The sequence below is a fragment of the Sorghum bicolor genome, chromosome 1 (assembly GCF_000003195.3).
Source record: "Sorghum bicolor cultivar BTx623 chromosome 1, Sorghum_bicolor_NCBIv3, whole genome shotgun sequence".
In the NCBI taxonomy this organism is placed as follows: Eukaryota; Viridiplantae; Streptophyta; class Magnoliopsida; order Poales; family Poaceae; genus Sorghum; species Sorghum bicolor.
The window spans coordinates 62,795,259-62,814,003 of record NC_012870.2 but is presented as its reverse complement, the minus strand read 5'-3'; the positions used below and the strand labels follow the sequence as shown (position 1 = coordinate 62,814,003).

At 41.3% G+C, this 18,745-nt stretch overlaps 3 protein-coding genes across 5 annotated transcripts; 1 reads left to right on the top strand and 2 right to left on the bottom strand.

The window, feature by feature from the left end:
• LOC8080417 (protein ELF4-LIKE 4) lies at positions 6,708-8,787 on the bottom strand. Its single transcript, XM_002465099.2, has 2 exons — positions 8,449-8,787; positions 6,708-7,560 (listed from the first exon to the last, which is right to left on the bottom strand). Exon 2 carries the CDS (start codon positions 7,443-7,445, stop codon positions 7,062-7,064), a length of 384 nt encoding a protein of 127 aa, XP_002465144.1. The 5' UTR covers positions 7,446-7,560; positions 8,449-8,787; the 3' UTR covers positions 6,708-7,061.
• On the bottom strand, positions 12,775-16,062 carry LOC8077058. 3 transcript variants are annotated; one of them, XM_002465098.2, is made up of 9 exons: positions 15,737-16,062; positions 15,338-15,430; positions 15,196-15,257; positions 14,796-14,891; positions 14,507-14,587; positions 14,041-14,103; positions 13,782-13,955; positions 13,407-13,502; positions 12,775-13,227 (listed from the first exon to the last, which is right to left on the bottom strand). In XM_002465098.2, exons 1-9 carry the CDS (start codon positions 15,927-15,929, stop codon positions 13,147-13,149), a joined length of 939 nt encoding a protein of 312 aa, XP_002465143.1. In that variant the 5' UTR covers positions 15,930-16,062; the 3' UTR covers positions 12,775-13,146. The 3 variants fall into 3 exon arrangements, with proteins under 3 accessions (XP_002465143.1, XP_021307625.1, XP_021307626.1); XM_021451950.1 differs by having other exon boundaries at positions 15,196-15,254; XM_021451951.1 differs by lacking the exon at positions 14,507-14,587.
• Positions 16,205-18,745, top strand: LOC8080416 (probable small nuclear ribonucleoprotein G). Its single transcript, XM_002467658.2, has 4 exons — positions 16,205-16,458; positions 16,553-16,575; positions 17,953-18,074; positions 18,235-18,745. The coding sequence occupies exons 1-4, from the start codon at positions 16,424-16,426 to the stop codon at positions 18,298-18,300; spliced, it is 246 nt and encodes an 81-aa protein (XP_002467703.1). The 5' UTR covers positions 16,205-16,423; the 3' UTR covers positions 18,301-18,745.

The window sequence follows — 18,745 nt, the reverse complement described above, 5'->3', positions numbered from 1 at the left end:
TTTAGCAAGGGAAACCAAACGGGGCCCGAATCTTGTGGCACATATATAAAGTATTAAATATAGACAAAAACAAAAACTGATTACACAGTTTATCTGTAATTTGTGATATGAATCTTTTAAACCTAATTAGTCCATAATTGGACAATATTTGTCAAATACAAACGAAAATACTACAGTATCCAAAATTCTAAAAATTTGCCAACCGAACAAGGCCTCAATATGGACTCATTAGTCTAGTTAGTATTTAAACGTCGGGGACTAGTCACAGTGTGTTGGATCACAACATGAACATGGACCACTTGCGCGATAAAAGTGTGCTCCCCGAAAACCTTATCGCTCATCGCCGGTGCATGTTTATCATAGACGTCATGATTAGGAGGCATGCTATCCCAGGTCACCGTTGCACGCTCTGGGATGAGGAAATCAGAACGTATTAGCAAACAGAGAATGTAACGGTGCTACCGTATCTTTGCTATGTGCGAGATAGGAGACCCATTGTTCTTGTAGCGCTAGTAGAGAGGAAACCAAAGGATTCAGAAACGAACCCAGACGCCAGCGATTTTACTCAAAGATTAACTACGGCGTGGAGTAATCACAAATGTTACTCTAAATATTGGCAATGGCAAAAGCAACTCTAGCAGTAGCCTAAAAAACAGAGCCTCTACTTTTTATTTAGGTATTCTCCCTACTTTTAGGTGTTCACAGCACCACTCAAATGATCTAAATTGGCAGGCAATAACATATGAGATCCACTCATCATTGAGTCAAACTTTTCTTCCTCATCCTCCACACAGAGGTCATGACGCAAAAAAGATGAGAGCTCACGGCGCATCGGAACAGCACTCGCGTGGCGGGGAAGGGGCCGCGCCGGAGTTGCGCACCGCCGGATCCACCCAGCGGTGGAGGTCAGGGGTGGAAGGAGGGAGCACAATAGTGGAGATTGGCGCTGAAGGGAGGTGGACGAGGCTGCGTCTGTACGGTGTGGGAAGGTAATAGCCACATCACGCAGGATAGTGTAGGTTGTTGGGCCAACAGGAATGGGGTCTGCAGGGGAGATTTGGGTGCCCACACCAAATTAGAGGCTCTAGTAGGGATCCTAAAGTGTTGTTTTTAGCTTGGACACCCATATTTAGCTATGGGGCTTAAGTAGAAGCTCAGCTGGAGTTGTTCTAATATTACTCCCATAGGAGTTATTTCGATAATTGCTATTTTGACAAATAGAATTGTCCATGCACTGATGTCTACTATCGTGCTCCCTCTTTCCACCCCCATAGGAGTATGTAATAGACACCACCAATTGACCCACGTGACAAAACCAACCCAATTAAAATCAAATCATGTTATGGCACGCTTGCCCCGAGGACGCAACACTAAGGCTCAACGCTCAAATAGAACGCCATTCATCTCTATCAACTTCACATTACAATAGCATCTCCGGTAGTCACACCTTCACTTAGTGTCCAGCACCACCACCTAGCCACCCGTCGCTCGTTGCCGTTGCCAGACTTACTTTCCTCACATCCTTTTCATTACATGGCTAGCTGATAATATGCTTATAGATTGGAATAAAATTCTTACGGATATGAATGAGTATAATTTTGTGAATGGAGATGATAATATCCTTTGGAAGTTTGGTCTCTCAGGTAGATTTAGTGTCAAATCTGTGTATAATGCTATGACTCGAAATGATAGTGGACCTTACTACAAGAACATCTGGAAAGGCAAAATCCCTAATAAAATCAAATTTTCTTTATGGTTAATGATGAATAATGCAGTACTAACCAAGGATAATTTATTGAGGAGAAAATGGCCTCGTAGCCCTTCATGTTATTTTTGTGAAAAAGATGAAACCATATTCACACTTATTCTTTCAATGTAGTACCACTAAGACTGTTTGGGCCATTGTGGCCAAGAGCATTCGATCCAACAATGTGCCTAGATCTCTGAACCAATGCTGGGCTTGGTGTGAGCATTGGCGATGGTAAACAATTTCATACAATTGGAATTGCAACAATTTGTTGGGCTATTTGAAATGTAACCAAACTTGTTTTGAAGGCAAAATGTTGAATGATCCTATTTCTATCGTATGTTATACTTGTGCGCTTATTGAGTTCTGGGCAGGTCTGTTTGCTGAAGGTGACAAAGAAGCTTTGGTTGCTGCTGCTAATACCATATTGGCTATTGCACTTAAGATTCTAGGCAAAAGGAATCAGCTTGGAGATCAGAAACTGCTTGATGATGGATCCACAGATGATGCTACGAACTGAAGACTTTGTTTGCTCTACAGTCTTGCTTTGGATACCCTGGAAGATTTTATTTGTAACTCTAGCTTTTCTTCTTGTGTTATATAAATCTTGTACGTTAGCCGCCTATTGAGCTTTCTGTGTGGGTTCTGGCTTCTTGGGCTGGTGGCCAGTCTTTTTTGGTGGTAATCGTAAGATGAAAGATCTTTTATATCCTTTAATTTAATTTTCTGCTTAAACAGTCTAAACTTTTTTGTATTTTCATTGGTCATGTAATGAAAATGGAAATGCACCAATTCGAAAAAAATATATAGAAAATCCAAAATACTTTATAATTTAGATTAAATGGAGTATGTTATGTCAGTTTATATATATAATTTTATAAAATTATCAAGGATCTCCATTTAAACTGTTACAGTTACAGCTGACGATAGGATTGTGTGAGCTCAAGTGCGTTCGCCCGATCGACTCTTAGGTTCCGTTTGGTTTCCCTTGCTAAATTTTAGCTAGCTAAAATTATTTTAGCTACTCTTGGATGACTAATGAAACTAAACTATTTTAGCTCCTTTTAGTCAATGTGTTTGGAACTTTAGCTACTAAAGTGACTAAAGTTTAGCTAGCTAAAATTTAGCAAGGGGAACCAAACAAGACTTTAGATTTCATATAGGAGGATAATAAACATGGCCCACAGCTAATCATGTAGGTCCCACGCTGGGGCCGGGAATACCAATCTTATCGTTGATTGAGAGCAAGACTGGCAAATCATGTGCTGTTTCCGCCGGACGGAAGAGGTTGAAAAAAGGTTAATTGAGATTCTTGCGGGGCCGTCCGTCCTTGAGCTGACGGCGGATCGGATCGGATCGCAATAATGACTTACCTTGTGAGTCAACAATCCAATCATCATGCACGGGATCTGCAACGGTTTTATTATTTATGGCCTAAATCTTTCCATCATCTCTTGTGTATTCTTTTTTTTTTAGATACTTCTATTGTGTATCCAAGCTTTAGTTTTCTGCTTTATAATCGTACATGTTTTAGAACGTTGTTTAGGACAATTATACGGTTTAACTTTAACTCCTTATTTTTATAAAAATATTTATAAAAAAGTGGTGTATGTATATTTTTATGAAAATATTTTTCAAGACAAATCTATTTATATGGTTTTATATTTCCAAACTCATCAACTTAAATGTTATTCATGATTTATTTTTCTGATGTTTAACTCAAACCTTATCCAAATCGACTTTCTTTACGAGTATGGACGGAGTATTTCGACATTATTGCAAATTTTACAACAATCATTAGGGCACTCCCAATACATAAATCATCATAGTTTCTATGAACATTAATTATAGTGTCACCTAAGCATTTTGTTGATGTAACAAGGTAATTATTTAAGAGAGATCCAAAATTATAAAAATTGAGTCTAAGTTGGAAATTATGTCTATACAAGAGCCAAGACATGAAGGCATACGATTGGCAGAGAATGGAGAGAGAATGTATGTGATTGGATAAAAAGTTATTATGTAGAAATTATCTATTAGGACTATAGTTTCTATATATAATGTCTATAAAAATTAATTCCCGTGTAGTTTTTAGTATTGAGACTGACCTTAGAAGGATCAAAACTCTGCTCGATGTTTCAGAATATCTGTTGATCTAGATTAACTTTGTCGTATTTCAAGCAGCCCTGGTTGTTTGTTCGAAACAAAGTTTTACAATCACTAGCAATAAGCAAACATGTTTCGTGCGTTTCAACAGGACATACTACTTCTCGTATGGTCACCAACAAAATTGCAGTTTGGAGATTTATTCAACAATCACTTTATGTGTCAAATTCGCTTTAACCCGTACGAGCCATGAAAATATTTCATATTTCAATTTGCTTTGAAATCGGAGTCCGCACCGTGCTTGGACACATCACTCTAACTTATACGGGTGCAGAAGAGATTATGTTGGTTTGATCACATCGTATGGTTGTAAGCATTTCGGACAATAAGCCTAACTTCTTTTAATATTAATAGAGATTAACCAAATAATATTTTGTGAGCACAGAGGCTATGAAGAGACTGAGATAGAGCAACATCAGTGCATGGACAATTCTCCTATATATGCTCATAAAAATCCACTCTCTTTACCATGCACAGCTCCTCAAACACATGCAAATAAATTTGCAAATTTACCAGAAATTCTGCAATTACTCAACACTAACACTGGCCTGTGAGTAAGGCCTTGTTTACTTCTAAAAAATTTATAAAATTTTTCAGATTCTCCGTCACATCAAATTTTGCGGTACATACATAAAGCATTATATATAGATTAAAAAATAATTAATTGCACAGTTTACCTATAATTTGCGAGACGAATTTTTTGAGCCTAATTAGTCTATAATTAGACAATATTTGTTAACTACAAATAAAAGTGTTACAATGTCTATTTTATAATTTTTTTTATTCAGACTTGAGAGAGAGAGAGAGATGATGCAATCTTTTGAAAGGAAGGCAAGGGAATTGAAGGATGGAAAGGGACACGCACTGGAACAGGAAGATGGCCTCGTGCAGCAAAGCTTGCTTGCAAGGGATCAAGAGTGGTCAAAAAAGGCTGGGCTGCTTCCTTCTTTTGGTCACCGGATGCTGGTCAAGCGCAGCATGATTGGAACTGAGGCGGCCTGCCACATAAAGATCTCTTCTCTCTCTCTCTCTCTCTCTCGGTTATTCCAACTTTACGTTGTGCTAATCTAATTGGTTGCGCATACTTTCTAGGTTCTATTGATTTTTAGGCCCTGTTTAGATTGCCGATGAAAATTTTTAGGTGTCACATCGCATGTGTCGGAAGGATGTCGGGAGGAGTTTTTAGAAACTAATAAAAAAACAAATTACATAGCTCGTTAGGAAACTGCAAGACAAATCTATTAAGCATAATTAATCTGTCATTAGCACATGTGGGTTACTGTAGCACTTAAGGCTAATCATGTAGTAACTAGGTTTAAAAGATTCGTCTCGCGATTTTCAACCAAACTGTGTAATTAGTTTATTTTTATATGTATATTTAATGTTTCATGGATGTGTCCAAAAATTCGATGGGATGGATAAAAAATTTTTGGATAGGAAACTAAACCGGGCCTTAGTACAGCAGTAGAATTTGCCTCGAAATCATGGAAGTTCGTCTCTCATCCTAGTAGATTCTATTGATTTTTTAAAGTAAAGATGCCATTTTTCTACCTAAGTCCAAAGTAAGGTCTTTCTGACACGATTTTTATTAGAGCTTTTTTATCGGCTTAATTAATCAAAAAAATCATGCCATAGGTGCACACACGTGGTTTATATGAAAACAAAAATGGTGAAACAGAAGCCATTTTTCGCCTAGAAGTCTAAGTCACAGCAACATGGTTTTTTTTACTGTTTTCGACCGTGTTTGGAGAACACAAATCCTGCAAAAGAGTGTCCAAGTTTCTTTAGTTAAGGGCTTCCCTAGATCAGCTAGAGCTTATATATAAGCTGGAGCTAATCCACGCAAACTCTAGATCTTGCTTGTTTGCATAATCTACAAAGACAGCTTCGAACTCTGAATTATAGAGCTCAATAAAAGAATCCAGTTATCGCTATCATCATCCTATTTAGATCCAAACATGCCCTTAAGCTTAGGGATTTTGTCACTTCCAAAGTAGTACTTGATGCCTGTGCATAAAAAAAGAGTCTTTTCACAAGCGAATCTTGCGGAAAACCCCACGTCGACTTTAGCAGGGAGGCGCCTGCTACGACAAACATGCCGTCGCCATAAAAGGAGCCCATGGAATCGAAAAGCGCTTTACATTTCCCCTGTCCCTCTCCACTGCATCTGCATTTTCTTTTTTTTCTCCCTTCATTTCTTTCAGGGCAGTTCGAAATTCTAAGAAACAGCTGGTGCAATCATCATCATCCAATGCCGGATAGAACGCCCAGCGTTAAACACATTTTCGCAGAAAGTGCCGCTGCCGCTGCTGCTGCTGCGAGAGAGAAAGTCGAGAGCGCTGGAAAGAAGAAATGGTGGCGTCGCAGGGGAACTCCGCAAGCGAGCGAGCATGACGAAAGAAAAAGAAGCAGGACAGCGTGGAAAACAAAGGGGGGCAACCAAAAAAAGGCATTTCAGGCAAAGCAGAGCCAGCTGCTTGCTCGCAATCATGGAAAGCGGCAGCAGATTCTGCTGTGCATAGCATGAGCATGAGCTTGCGCAAGAGATCATTGCTTTCTTTTCTCTCTGACAGCGTGTGTAAAGCAGAGATGAAATCCAGGGAAAAATTTTCACCTGTGTGTGTGTGTCTGACAGCTCAAGAGTTCCCTTGGATTTTTGGGGCCCGTCATGGTCATGGCATCATCCCCTGAATTACGTTATCGAAAGGAGTTTGTTTTGTTCTCTGGTGAACGATGCGGGGTAAAAAAAAGGTAGTCTAGCATCGACAAATTTGTTGTCACAGCAAACTAGTTGGAAATTCAGACAAGTTCACTCTGTATGTTGCGTGCATCACCATGAATTGCATTGCATCCAAATTACATACCTCTCAAAATAAGTACTAGTAAGTATCTCATATAGTAGCAACAAGAAGATGGTGATTAATTGTAGGAGAGGATTTGCTCTTGCTCATAAGTATCACACAGTAAGTAACAGTAGCAGTGGTCGTCGTAATGGAGATAAATAGATACTAGATAGATATTATAGATAGGCAGGAGTGGCGTACGTCGATAGATACAAGAAGAGCTCAAGTTAAAGAAAAGGGAGGTTCCCTGGTGGTGGCTAGCTACTGTACTAGCTAAGAAGGAGTTTGGAATTTGACTAGTCAAGTCAGTCGAGGCCGGACCTGATCCGCTTGTGCCCGGCGCCGGGCGCCTGGCGGACGGTGCCGACGGAGCCGCCCTCGGACGCGGCGCGGCCGGCGTCGGAGGCGGCGAAGAGCGAGGAGAGGTCGGCGTAGAGGTCGACGACGCGGCGGATGTTGTTGTTGAGCTCCCTGATGAGGCCCACGTTGCGGGAGAGGTCGCCGGGCACCTTGGACTCGTGGTTCTGGTTGATCTCGTTGATGAGCAGCCGGTTCTGGTCCAGCAGCGTCTGCACCTGCACGAAGCTCGTCTGGAACGCGTGCAGCACCTTGGTGTCCACGCCGGGGCTTCCCCCCGCACCGCCCCCGCCGCCGACGAACCCCGACAGCGTCGCCTCGCCGCCCTCCATCTTCGCTTTTTAATCTCCTCTCCTCCTGTTCCTGGTCGTCGTCGTCGTCGTCGTCGTGGTGCTGTGAATTCTGCACTCTTGTGGGCTTGTCAGCAGCTGCGGCCGCGGAGTCAGCCTGCAATGGAGATGGGGGGAAATTGGTGAGCACGCACGCAACTCGCAAGAGATAAAAGAAGGACGTGGGTTCACTTGTCCACAAAGATTGCAATTTTATACGAGCAGAAAAAAAAAAGATTGCAATTTTATACCAGCAAAAGAAAAAAAGATTGCAATTTCAGAAATGGATGAATGAATCTGGGTGAGTGAACTTTACTGCAGGCCTCGGGGAGGAAAAAAAAAATCGAAGGGCAAAGGGCGGAGACAAGTATCACTATTGGGGCATGGGAGGACACAGGGTACTAGTATGCTACAAGATCAGATGTACTTGCCGAATCTTTCCAGCTTGGGCCCCGAAAAAATCGACACAAATCTCGGAATTAACTGCCGCGATTTCCCTTCCCTTTCCCTTTCCATTCTCTTCCCTTTCCTCGAAGAGAGAGAAAGGAAGTTACGATCGATCGATCGAGAGACGAACGAGAAAGGAGGAAGGAATTCATCAGAGAAACGAAAAGGTGGCTGGCTGAGGGGAATGGAATGGAATGGAATGATTGAGATCCGGAGCTGCGCGGCAGGCAGAGTTCCTTCCCGAGAGCACGTGGTGGAGATGACCTCGGGAGCGAGCGAGGCGAAGAGGGCGGCGGAGACGGAGACGGAGAGGAAGGAGGAATCGGGTCGTCCGGCCGGAGGGCGACGGAGGAATCGGTCGGGGCCGAAATCGCAGCGAAGCCTGTCAGACGGAGACGGGCGGGGAGGAATTGAGGCGCGGGCGGATCGGAGCATCGGTCCCCGTGGCCGAACACGACGAGCGAGAGCAACCAAGGGATGAATCCAGCTCCAGTCAACTCAGCAGCAGGACAATCCAGCTGCAGGAGGCGGCGGCGGCGGCGGGGGTGGCGGTGCTTACCTCGTAGCAGTAGCAGTAGCAGTTGCAGTCCTCCTCCGCCGTAGCAGCAGCAGCAGCAGCTCCGGGGAGGTGAGCAGCGTCCTTTGCTTGCTATCTATCCTTCAGATGCTCGGATCATCATCATCGGAGGAGTAGGAGGAGGGGAGGGAGGGGAGGGGGCGAGGAGGAGGGGAGCTGGAGAGGGGGGTGGATGACGATGTGGGAGGGGGGAGGAGGAGGAGGACAAGGGAGGAAGGAGATCAGGAGATCCTCAGACACACGAAACGGGCAGGATGGACTGCCTTCACCTGTTTTTGTTTTTTTTTTTTTATTGCCGGGCGTGAGGAGATGGAGGGAGAATCTTTTTGCTGTTGGAGAGAGAGGAGAGCAGAGGGAGGGAGGCCGAGATTTCCGACACGTTTCTGCCTGTGTCTGTGTGTGCTCTCGCTCTCGTCTCGCGTCGGTGTGCGCTGTACCGTCCCCTCCTGATATTTCTGCCCATGCGTTTGCTTTTGCATTGACCGTAGTATTCAATGCCACACAAGAGTTTCGAATGTTTTATCTATTCTAGTTATATATATAGGCTTTGTTTAGTTTTGAAAAAAATTTGAATTTCGATACTATAGTATTTTCATTTTTATTTGACAAACATTGTCCAATCATAGAGTGATTAGGTTCAAAAGATTTATCTTGTGATTATAGACAAACTGTGTAATTAATTTTTGTTTTTATCTATATTTAATACTTTATACATATGCCACAAGATTTGATGTGATAGGGAATCTTAAAAAGTTTTTCGGTTTTTGGTGTGAAGCATTGGCGGACTCAAGGGGGGGGGGGGCTGGGGGGGGGGCTGCAGCCCCCCTCTTGGGTTCAAAAAATGTTTAACAGATTTTCTTTTTAGTAAAAGATTTTATGTATTTGGTATTTTTCTATGTTTATTTTATAAAATTTTTTGCATTTGAGCACTTTGAATTAATATTGAACTATTAATCTTAGCTACATTTATTAGTGTACTAGATTGAACGAGAAAAAAAAATTTAGCTATATTGTTTAGCCCCCTCTTGGTCCGTTCCTGGATCCGCCACTGGTGTGAAGTAAACAAGACCATAATATGAGCTTTTGCTTGTGCCATGAATCTGATCACTCACCGTTCACTTGCCTCTTCGCGCGCGCGCGCTCTCTCTCTCTCTCTGGTATTGTAGCCAGATTCAATTGCAGGTTTAGACTCTGCCAAACGTGCTTTTTTTCATTCCGGCTTGTTTTGATAATTTTTTTTATTTAGTAACTTTAATATTTTTGTTTATATTTAATAATTATTATATTATCATGAACTAACTAAGTTTAAAAAATTTGTCTTATATATTACAAGTAAATTGTATAATTAATTATTTTTTTATTTATATTAATGCTTTATATATATCTAAAGATTTAATGTGACAAAAAAATATTAAAAAATATTGATTTTTTTAAACTAAACATGGCCTCAAAGTCAAATTGAATACAGGAGTGTGGAGTACAGTTGAATGGCTCTAGAACCTTTTCGACCGGAGCAGGGTGGAATTCAAATTTCTTGGAATTCCGGAATGTGCCGTCTATCTACTACGTTCATAAATGTTAAAGTCATCTTCCCTGCACATGCATTCAAAGTTTCGAACTTTCCAGTGATTCTTTTTTCTTCTATACTCTTTCCCTTTCTTTTCTAGTAATTTCGTAATCCAAAGATTTACCTTTGACTAGCATTTTACTCCCTCCATTTTAAATTATATAAAGCATTTTGTTCTCTCAAAATTAATTGCTTTTGCTACGGATCTACTACATACACGTTATGACTAAATGCATAGTATAAAAAATTTGTGTATCTAGTGATATTAAAACGTCTTACAATTTAAAAACGGAGGAAATACATCATTTAAATTTGTAGCATTATATTCAGATCTAGAATCTCTTGTACGTTTCATAGTCATAGACATTACGCCAATGTACTACTATGACATATTAGCTATGTTCATTAAGACTATACAAGGTGAAATAGTGCTTTTACTATTGCATATTTTTACATATGGATCGAACACACATCCACCATGCGCAAGAGTAAATTTTTGCATCGATAAGGACATCTGTAATGGTAATTTATAAGTTAGCTCTAAATATATTATTTTATTACTTTAACATGATAAAGATAAAAAAATGTTTTCATTTAACATGATAGAGATAAAAAAATGTTTTCATGAGGAAAATCGAATTTCATCAACACATTATAAGATCATGTAAGTTTGTCAGAGATGATTCCCTAATGCACACATCCACGATGCAAGTCAAAAGAAATGTTTGCTATGATTCATACAGGTTTGTAGTGTGCTTAGCTTGTGTGAAATCCTTGCACCAGTAGCGCTACTATATTGATTTGTAATTAGCAGCAATGACGAATTCGATATGAGAAATTGAACGGTACGTATGCCAGTTTGGATTCATTTGCAACTAATTCGCTGGTTGGGCTTTGGCAATATCTAACAGCCGGCATCACCAAAAATCATCAAATCTTCCAACCATGCGACACACATAAAACAGGCGACAGTGACATGTGCCATCATCATCCATATGAGATTGATTTCTTCATCAAGTTTGAATTAGATCCGTCATTTTCGCCCATGTTTGTACTTGTGCAGTTAGGCACGGCACCGGAACCTCTTCCCATAAACGCCAGGACAGGCTTCACGCAGATCTCTGTAGGGGTACAAGCGCAGATGCCGTGTAGCAGGGGTATACCACCACAGGATCAGATCTCCCCTATCTCTCTTCTACTATGGCCTTGTTTACTTCCCAGAAAATTTTACAAAAATTTTCACATTTCCCGTCACATCGAATCTTTAGACACATGCATAGAGTATTAAATATAGACGAAAATAAAAACTAATTGCACAGTTTAGTCGGAATTGACGAGACGAATCTTTTAAGCCTAATTAGTCCATGATTGGACAATATTTGTCAAATACAAACGAAAGTGCTACAGTGTCGATTTCCCAAAATTTTTCGGAACTACCCCAAAAATCAAAAACTTTTCAAGATTTATCATCACATCAAATCTTGAAAGCACATATATAAAGCATTAGATATAGACGAAAATAAAAACTAATTACACAGTTTACCTGTAAATCACGAGATGAATCTTTTGAGCCTAGTTAGTGTATGATTGAATAATATTTGTCAAATAAAAACGAAAATGCTACAGTGCCGAAATCCGAATTTTTTTCAGAACTCACCCCGAAATTCAAAAACTTTTTAAAATTTTATATCACATCAAATCTTGTGGCACATGCATGAAGCACTAAATATAAAAGAAAACAAAAACTAATTGCACAGTTTGTCTGTAATTTACGAGATAAATCTTTTGAGCCTAGTTAGTTTATGATTGGACAATATTTGCTATAAACAAACGAAAATACTACAGTACCAAAATTCAAAATCTTTTCGGAATTAAACAAGGCCTATGCTTGCAGCCAAATCCGGAAGCAAATTTGCTTCGGCTACAAGGCACCTATACACCAATAACAGTGTTTGCTTCTCTACTACTGCTTCAGCCCTTGTGTTTTCAAACGATGCTTAGGCCCTTTTGAAATACAGTTTATTTTTAAATTTTCTGTGTTCTTCTTATGAAAATGAACCCAATCCTGATATTTTTTTTTTGTGTGTGTGTCCAAAGGTACCCTTGTGTCCTTAACTTGGAACCGTCTCAAAAATAGTTCACCTGTAGTCTCATTTTCTCATGTCAGACATTAAGAGGTTTGAATCTTAGAATTAAAATTTGTGCACCTCGAGGAGAGAAATAAAAAATAATAATTTAAATAGTTTGACGTGAGGCAAAAAGGAATAATCGAATGATGGGAGTACCCCTATAAGAGAGAGAAAATAAAGAACGAATGGTATTGCCTAACTTTGGCAGAAGTTCATGTATTGCTGATGTTCTAAGTTTGGTACCAGTCTACGTCAACACACTTAAGTTTTCTGTATAAAAATTACAGCTGTGTGTACATTTCCAGCGAAACCACGTGCCATTGACTTCCTTTTTAGTATAATATGTGCCATTTACTTATCCTGAAGTCAACCATAGTGCCCTATTCTTTCTAATCGAGAAGCCAAAGAAAACCGTCATCTAGGTAGATTTGGAATACCACATACAGATTTCAAATTTTCTGGATAAAGACAACAGCAGTTTAACATGTTGCTGCAGAAATCCAGTGCCATGTGACACCGACTTGAGACTTCTCTTGCCCTTAAGTTAATAACTTGATGGCCTAATTTTCAAATTGACCAGCAAATAATAATTGCAGAAACGCTAGATACATGTATACAGAAATTCTCGTGGACGATTAAAGACTTTGGTGAAATTGTAACACAGTTTGAACTGCAGTTTCATAGTACAAAGATAATGAATTGATAAACAATAGAGGATCAAAGCTTCAGTCCAACTGAAGAGCCCAGAGTTCGTAGCCTCCTTGGAGGCTGAGGTAGACGTGCCTCCACTTCTCCACGCACTTTTATTTCTTCATCAGATATACTAGTATGATTCAATTGGCAGCCAGGCCAGAGTTTCAAAAGTAAACTTCAGCTCTTTTCCTTTTAATCTTTAAAATCCCACCTTCCTTTTTTTTCCCTCTTTTCTATTTTCCTTTCGGTCTGACACTCTATCAAACGAAAACCACTTCCAATTTGTTCTTTTTACTGTATCTCTTCTTCTCTTTTGATCTGCTCTGCAAACCATGCATTCCAGTCTCTCACCTTCTCATCACCATTTGCAACCTGCACAAAGGAATAAACAGTTTTGGGGTTCTCTTCTACTTCTAGCGTCAAAGGTTCCTTAAAAAACGGAAAGAAATGCCCCCCCCCCCCCCCCCCCCGCCACACACACGCACACGCACAAAAGACCAGGATCACATGACTTGATGGCTGATTGCCTGATTGTGGTAGCTAGTGCATACCTCAAAAATGAGTGTCTTTCGGGGAATGCTATCCAGAGCTTCCACACATATGGTAGCAGCATCCTCTTTGCTTATTCTTCCCTTGGTTGCTATGCCCTACACATTTCATGCACAGTACCATAGAGTGATACATCACAACAATGAATAACATAGGTATTCCAAGATGATAATATTCCTTTCAGTTTCCTAAGTCTAGAAATGCAGGTATAATACTGACTTTGTTCACTGCAAATTATATCGGACACATATGAACACAATAGTGTCTAAATGTGTGTCCTGCTAATTGTATGATATCCATATAGTTCAATTACGGAATGCAAGGGAAAAAACTGCACGATAATTAATATGGGGTAAGCTGGGTTTTTGCACTGAGACCTCAGTAAAATCGAAACCTCTCTCACCACCAGGGGTGCTTTGCAGAGAACCAGTTCTGATTATTGTACATGGGATGCCAGATGCAAGAACCACTTCTTCATCCCTCTCTGCTAGCTTCTTCAGCTTGCTGTTCATAATAGCTTGCAAACCACCACTATTTCTGTAGACAGCCAGCTGCAACCTTATCAAGATCTCATTGGGGTAAATGACTGATACTAGAGCCAGCTGCATAACAAGGAATTACAAGAGCATTGCAAACCTGTGATAGCAGAACAATGTGTTGAACACCCTTGAGGTCGGTTGGTTCAGAGAAGAAACCATCCTGTAAAAATATAAGGTACATAACTAACTTACACATGAAGAGGGATAGCACTTGCGTTCTCATATACGTAAGGTACATAACTAACTTACACATCATAGATCTTTCTAAAGACTAAAATGAACACGATGTGGTTAATAACAAAATGCAATAGGTTGACCCATGAGTAGTTCCAAACATGAAAACCAAAAGGAGGGACTTAAGTACTCAACTAAATATGTTAGGTATCTTTTATACCTAAATAAAACCAAGCAATGCCCTAAACATCAGGTCATCAGCTAGAGGACCTTAAACAATTATCTAGATCATAAAAACAGTACACCTCATGATTATTTTTTGGGCAGATAGTACACCTCATGCTTTGGGACAGCTAATAAATGATAGAAACACCAAAGTTTTAACATACATCAGCTGGACAAATTATAGCACGAACGCCCCTTAATGCTTTCTTTGTGAAGGACTTGTCTTCCATATCGCCAACCATGCACTAGAAATAAATGAAAATGTGATTATTTGAGTGATACTAGTTATACTTATCAGCAAAATATTACTGTACAATATGGAACAGTAAAAAAAGCATGCATTGTTTCTTCTATAGCTAATTTCAAATCTAAACGATAGCAGTAATGCAGAATGTTACAATATCTGAGAAACATGTAGAATGTTCAAACACAGTCAGAGCACTAAAGTGTCACCTCCACATAAGTTCCAAAGGCTTCTTCGGTGGTTCGTTTATCCTTAACAAGTGCTTTTGTTCTAGCCCTTTTCAGAATTAGTGCCAATATCACCATCTGAAAATACAAGGAAACCAACTTGAATCATTTGTCCTTGCTTTGTAGTTGTAGGTAAGGTGTAATAGTAAAAGTTCAGTTTTTGTTGAATGAACTGAAACGTTAGGTGTTTCCTTAATGAGAACTTTATGCTCAAAGAACAGGTTGTGTTAGTCTGGATTAGTCTTACTAGAGTATAGTGACCAGTTCAGATTACTGGGGGAAACAAATGAAGACAGACAAATTACAGGATTACTCTAATAAACTCGGTACAATGGCAGTTCCACGGCAGAAGGAAAAAGAAAACATGGAGATAAAAGGACACCTGTCCAATCTCACTGTCGCCATTAGTGACTAGCACAGCGTCCCGAGGCTCCTCAATATCTACTGTCACCCCAGATCTGCCAACAAATAAGAAAACGTAGCCGCCAAGGAGTTTAAGTTTACAAAGTGCTTTCCCTATGTACCTTGAGACTCATCCTCCTCATCCTCGGCACCCCCATCCCCATCCTTGGGAAGCAAATCGGGTGCTCCATACCATCTTCTTAACTTTGGCCCCCCTAGCAAGATTCGAAACGAACAACTCAGGGTCAGGGCCTGCGAGGTTAGCTAGTAGTCCTGGCTCACTCTGCCACACTGACAATGTGACCATCAACCAGGACCCTATCAGATAAACAACTACAGAAAGATGATTTTTTTTCTTAATAGTCAAAACTCATTTCTCTTCAAGAAATTTAAATTCAAATCCCACTATGCTGATTCAGGAAAATATTCAGACACCACAAAACGAACATCGGCTCCACTCCACCACAGCGAGTCGCCTTCTAAGAAGAACGGCCCAGTCTGAGCCGGTATAACTCACATACCCTCGATGTAGTCGAGGATGCGGTCGGCGAAGCTTGCCTCATCCTTTCTCTTGGCCCGGACGACGGCGAGAAGCGCCGGCCTTCTTCTTCTTCTTCTTCCCCCCGGAGACAGCAGGGCGGCGTTACCCCTGTCCCCGGCGCGAAGTGGAGGCGGCGTGTGGGAAAGCCGCGGGAGCAGGTGCGGCAGGGGCATTGGAGTCTCGGCAAGGAGGCGCACGACAGTCGACAGCAAGGTTTGCCTGCGCTCGCGCTCTCCGGCCGGCGGATTTCGCGTGCGTGACCGTGGTTGCCCGCTGCGGGATAACGCTTCAACGGACGGCCATTGCCCTGGCGCCGCCACCTTTTCTTGTCTAGCCGTTCTCATATGGGCCAGTGCCTAATGGGGGCCCAGGTAGCCGAGCTCCCGTGCACCGAGCCCACCTAGAGAGCCCGATCCTCTAATGGGCTGCAAATAGCGGTAGCTGCTTCACGGCCCATGACTTGTCGGCCCCACGCATCGCGCTAGGGTTTTGAGGCGGGCAGGAGGAGGCGGCGGCGGCGGCGGCGGCGGCTTGTCCTCTTTTAAAGCTGGACTGCTCGATTCTGCCTACCCTCCTCGGCTGCCATCTGTGTTTGTTAGGGTTTCGTCCGTGCGGAGCTCCGAAATCCCTCCGCCGCTCTCGCGTTCGAGGCTAGGTAGCCGCCGCCATGAGCCGCTCGGGACAGCCTCCGGATCTCAAGAAGTAAGCGCCCGCATCTGTCTCCCTCTTCGTATTAGATCCCGGTTTGCTCCGTTCCGTCGTGCTGATTTCGGTTTGTTTCCTGTGACGTCGCCAGGTACATGGACAAGAAGCTTCAGAGTAAGTGATACTCTCTCGATCCCACAATCCTGGTCCCAATAGTTCACATGTAGTTTTGCTTCAAGAAAGTAGTTTTTCCTTGATGTTAAGGATGGAACATGCATGCGTGTGCCTAATATGTTTAATTTTAGCGGTTTCGATATGCTCACAGTGATGATTAGAGCGGCACCCAGTTTTCTGTCTTTGTTAGTAGGTCTGTTTATTAGATACATGAATCAAGTTCTGTGTGGTTTCTCCTGTTGTTGACTTGCATCAATTGCTTTTTGCGCCAAAATAAATTGTCTCAAATTTCTTCTGGCAATTTGAACAACCTTTTTTTGTTCTAGTTTGGTCTTCAGCCTCACCATGCAGAGACATTGCATATGTTTTCTGTGCTCTGTTTGAGATCTTGGTATTTGAATGACCCTAAATGATGAACATAATGTGAAGGCTATGGATTTATCTCCAGATGAAGCTTTATATGTCATAGTTACTCTGATAGGGCATTCACTCGCATTTTCATTTAATCTGTATCATGTTGTGCTTTATTGAATAAGCGTCCTGATTGTCAAAGTGCCATGTATGTATAGATGGTTCTTTTGGTGTTCTAGTAGCCATCAGCATGATAGTGTGGTGCCAATCTATTGGATTCTTAAGGTGTAAAGGCGAGGCATGACTATGTGCCACTGCCCGGATGCCTAGGAGCCTGCCTTGCCTGCCTAGGCGAGCGTTTTGCAAGGCACTGGGGGGTAGCCTGGACGCCTAGGCGACACCTTAAGAACTAAGATTGGATTTGATGTCATGGTTTATCCCTCATTTTTTTGCAGTTACTGTGATAACCCAAAAGCTAGTCTGTTCACAATCTGTGTGCGATGGCTGCCTACATGATGATGATTTTCTAAAAGCTATGGATTAATTTCCAAATGAGGCTTTTTTTGTCATAGTTACTCTGATAGGCTGCCATATCTACCTTTATGAATGTACTTGCTTGTGTAAATCAGCTAAGTTGTATTATTGAGTCAAGCTGTTACCCAGTGGAGGTTTTGTCTATATTTATAATGACATCTCTGAGGTCTCATTGCATATGCAGCCACAAGGCTTCCTCTGTATTGTTTTCTATATGGAATTTTTTGAAAGACTGTAAAGTGTACTACTGAGTCAAGCATTCAGGCATTAGAATTTAGATGCCTGGTCTATATTTATGATGAGATTGTGGTTTCATGGTACATGCAGCCGCAAGGACTCTTTTTTGTATTTTTTCCATGGGTGTATTGATGCAATGGTGTTCTGTTTGCCATTTCATTTTTGTTATGTATCTTGGAGGTGCTGAGTTCGATTAATGTTTTGCCATTGAAATTATGAGTGTCTTATGTGTTTACTGTTTGTCCATTTCTTCAGTTAAGCTGAATGCAAACCGTGTTGTTATTGGCACACTTCGGGGATTCGACCAGTTCATGAATCTGGTGGTGGACAACACTGTGGAGGTCAATGGAAATGACAAGACAGATATTGGAATGGTGGTAAGTTTTCTTCTACTGAAGGTTATTGTAACCTTTTCCACATGTACTTATGGTCAAGCAGTTTTAAATGATGTTTTGAGAATGCTTAGAAAAATTGGTTTTTTCTCTACTCTTGCTTATTAACATGCCTAATATGTTGACATCCTACAATTATCTGCAGGTTATCAGGGGAAACAGTGTTGTCATGATCGAGGCACTGGAGCCAGTTGCCAAGTCCCAGCAGTGAATCATTGTTCTTCCGCTGATATAGCACTAGCAGCGTGAAAACTGATGTAAATGATATCAGTGAACCCTGTTGTACTTTGACTAATGCTTTTGCACAGCAACATAACTTCGGAGCAATGTCTATCCCTTTTTCTATGTGGTGCTTGTGGCTATGTAATCATCTGCCCGTATTGCTCGATCTAACTCAAGCCCGTCTGCTCATCTACATGGTTTTTCTGAAGTACACCACATATCACCTTCACAACAGGCCTGGCTACCAGTGGTGGCACCTGGCTCAACGGTGACTACATTTACAGCCTTCTCGGCGCTCATACTGGCAATGAGTAATTTCTTCTAGTGTTTTACATTGCCCGTTGCCTTGTGAGGCACATGTATTTTGTGATCCATCATCCATAGTGGTGCATCTGGTCTGCCCTTGTTAATTGAATCAGAATAAGGTTCTTCTA